The 2,664-nt window shown below is 41.9% G+C and overlaps 1 protein-coding gene across 1 annotated transcript; it reads right to left on the minus strand.

Annotated features, from left to right (window-relative positions):
* Window positions 1-1,269: 1,269 nt before the first annotated feature.
* Window positions 1,270-2,118, minus strand: LOC136996314 (olfactory receptor 6M1-like; the record flags this gene model as incomplete). The annotated part of the gene is made up of 1 exon (XM_067317243.1): window positions 1,270-2,118. A coding segment is annotated over one exon (849 nt), but the record flags the coding sequence as incomplete, so codon positions are not given.
* Between the last annotated feature and the right edge of the window lie 546 nt (window positions 2,119-2,664).

The following is a 2,664-nucleotide window of genomic DNA, read 5'->3' on the forward strand; positions in this document are numbered from 1 at the left end:
GTGAGTGATTTAAATAACAAAAATGTCTCTCAGATAGAATGATAATGTCATATTTTTATTTAAAATGGATAAACAAATACTGCTTTTGATTCTCATTCCAAAACAAGATATTTGTCTTGCAAATCGTGAGTGAAAATGAATCCATGAAAATGACAAAATGGCAATACCATGACAAGGATTAGAGAAAAGGATTTTTTTCTTTGGTTTTGTTTGGTGAAGGGGTTGGAGAGAACTTAAGGTCTAGATCTAATCCTTGGGGCTGCAGAGGATGCACCTCACTGAGCTGGAGTCCCTCACCTGTGCAAATTATAACACATTGCCCAGCGTGTGGTTCAGCGCACCTGGTATTTCCTATGAAAAAGTTGAGCTTCCAATTCTATGCTCAGTATAGTTCCTCTGAAATGCTATGGACAATTAGCGTAAGAGGAGATGATATAATCCTCTAGACTGCTGATTCTTCCCCACAATCAAAGGAGGGCAGGCAATGCACTCAGCTTAGGGCATTTAAGTTACAAATGTTTATAAGTGGACAAACTAATTCTACTGCGTGAATCTGTTCTATCAGATGAAGTATTGGCTCTAACAGTATTGTATCATAAGCACTGGGCATTTATTTCATTAAGCTTGACCTGTGGACAATTGCATTGTTACTCAACAATTAAATTACTGACCAATATTCTGGATTTAGTTGCAGCTTAAAAGAGAGCTGATGTTAGGTGGGTAATTTAGACTTTATTTTGTCTATGTTCTTGTCCCAGTGAGGAGATTAATGGGGAGAAAGCAAGTGCCACTTAGCAGAGAAGTAAAGCCATTATTGTTCTCTTTTTCTGTTGTTCCACCTGTTTTCTGTCTCTTTCTAAAGGCAAAGAGGTTCAACAAAGTTCTGCCACCAAAATAAGCAGGGGAAACCAGATTGTGTGACAAGGAGAAGCTGCATTCAAACTGGAGGAAGGTGAACCGTCTTGAGAATTTGGTGTGCCAAGGAAGGAGGAACTCCTCAGCTTGTTGCTTTCTGTCTCAGTTTCCACACTTAGAAAACACCATCACCAGGGTATTCACCAGGGTTTGTAAAGTGCTTTTAGACCATTTGAAAGGCATCCCTATCTGAGGATTAGGTCTTATCATGGTGATATGTTTCAGGAGAGAAACTGGTGTGATTTTATGAAAGTTCACACTGCTAAGAAAGAAAGGTGCAATTTCAGCAAATGAATCCTAATCATTTGTTCCATCCCCCCCCCTCCCTTTTCCCTCCACTTACAGAATCTCTTCTCAGAAGGAAAAACATTTCCTGGAGATTATCACGCTTCTCTTCAAGCCCACCTTGAGAGCCTTCTTCATCTGCTCGTTCCTCAGGCTGAAAATGAAGGGGCTCATCAGAGGAGTTACCATTGTGTTGAGCAGGGCCACCATTTTGTTATAGGAAATGTGGTGACTTGAAGGCCGCATATACAGGAAGATGCAGCTACCATAGCCCAAGATGACAATGGTGAAGTGAGAGGAGCATGTAGAAAATGCCTTGTTCCTCGATGAAGCTGAGGGCAACTTTAGTATGGTGTTAATGATGTACAGGTAGGACACTGCTGTCATGACCAGTGAGCCAAAGAGGATGATGAAAGCGTTCATGAAATTTATCAGCTCCACAGTCCGTGTGTCTGCACAGGACAACTTGATCAAAAGCACACCGTCACAGAAGAAGTGGTCAATATGATTGGCATTGCAGAAGGGCAACCTGGCAACTAGGACAGTGGGGACAATGGTGGCCAGGAAGCCTGCAGTCCATGACCCCAACAGGAGCTGAACACAAAACTGGCTGTTCATGAGCATGGGGTACTGAAGAGGGTAGCATATGGCCACATAACGGTCGTAGGACATGACAGCCAGAAGGACAAATTTGATGACACCCAGGAAGGTGCAGAAATAGAACTGAGTTAAGCAAGCTGGGAAGGAGATGGCTTTGCTGTCCATCAACAAGCTTGCTACTGTTTTGGGTATGATGGATGTAGCAAAGAAGATCTCCAAAGAGGAGAGGTTGCAGAGGAAAAAGTACATAGGTCTGTGGAGGTCTCGGTCAGAAAGAATGAGGGCAACGATCAGCAGGTTTCCAACTAAGATCACCAGGTAGGAAGCCAGGAAAGTGATTGCTATTAGGTACTCCTGATGGTGGAGGGAGGGGAAGCCCAAGAGAAGGAACTCTGTGACAGTCGTATGGTTCAACATATCTGCAACTGAGCTGCAGTGAGTAAGAGAAGATGGTGAGTGGAGGAAACGATTCCTCAGAAGGTTAGAGGAAGTAGGGACAGGTAGAGAAATGTAAAAGTATAACAAAATAAGTACATGGGGTTACTCACAAAAAGTTTGTAAGGAAAACAGAGAAGAGAGGAGAGGCACGGAGAAACACCATAGAGTAAGGAGACACCATTTCAAACAGTAACAACAAACTTAGTTTCTAGGTTAGAGTAGGAATCCACTATTAACAACCTGTAAGTTTTTGCATTTGAGCTTCTCACCCAAGTGTCCCTTTAGAGTCAATGGAGAAAAAATAGACATTTCTTAATCATTCTTTCTCTAGTCTATCTTAAACCTATATTTTAGGATGAGATAAAATGCATCCTGGAGAAAGATAAAACATCTCTTCAAAGTGACATTAACTTTTTGATTAGGTAA

Source organism: Apteryx mantelli, unplaced genomic scaffold (genome assembly GCF_036417845.1).
Source record: "Apteryx mantelli isolate bAptMan1 unplaced genomic scaffold, bAptMan1.hap1 HAP1_SCAFFOLD_34, whole genome shotgun sequence".
Classification (NCBI taxonomy): domain Eukaryota; kingdom Metazoa; phylum Chordata; class Aves; order Apterygiformes; family Apterygidae; genus Apteryx; species Apteryx mantelli.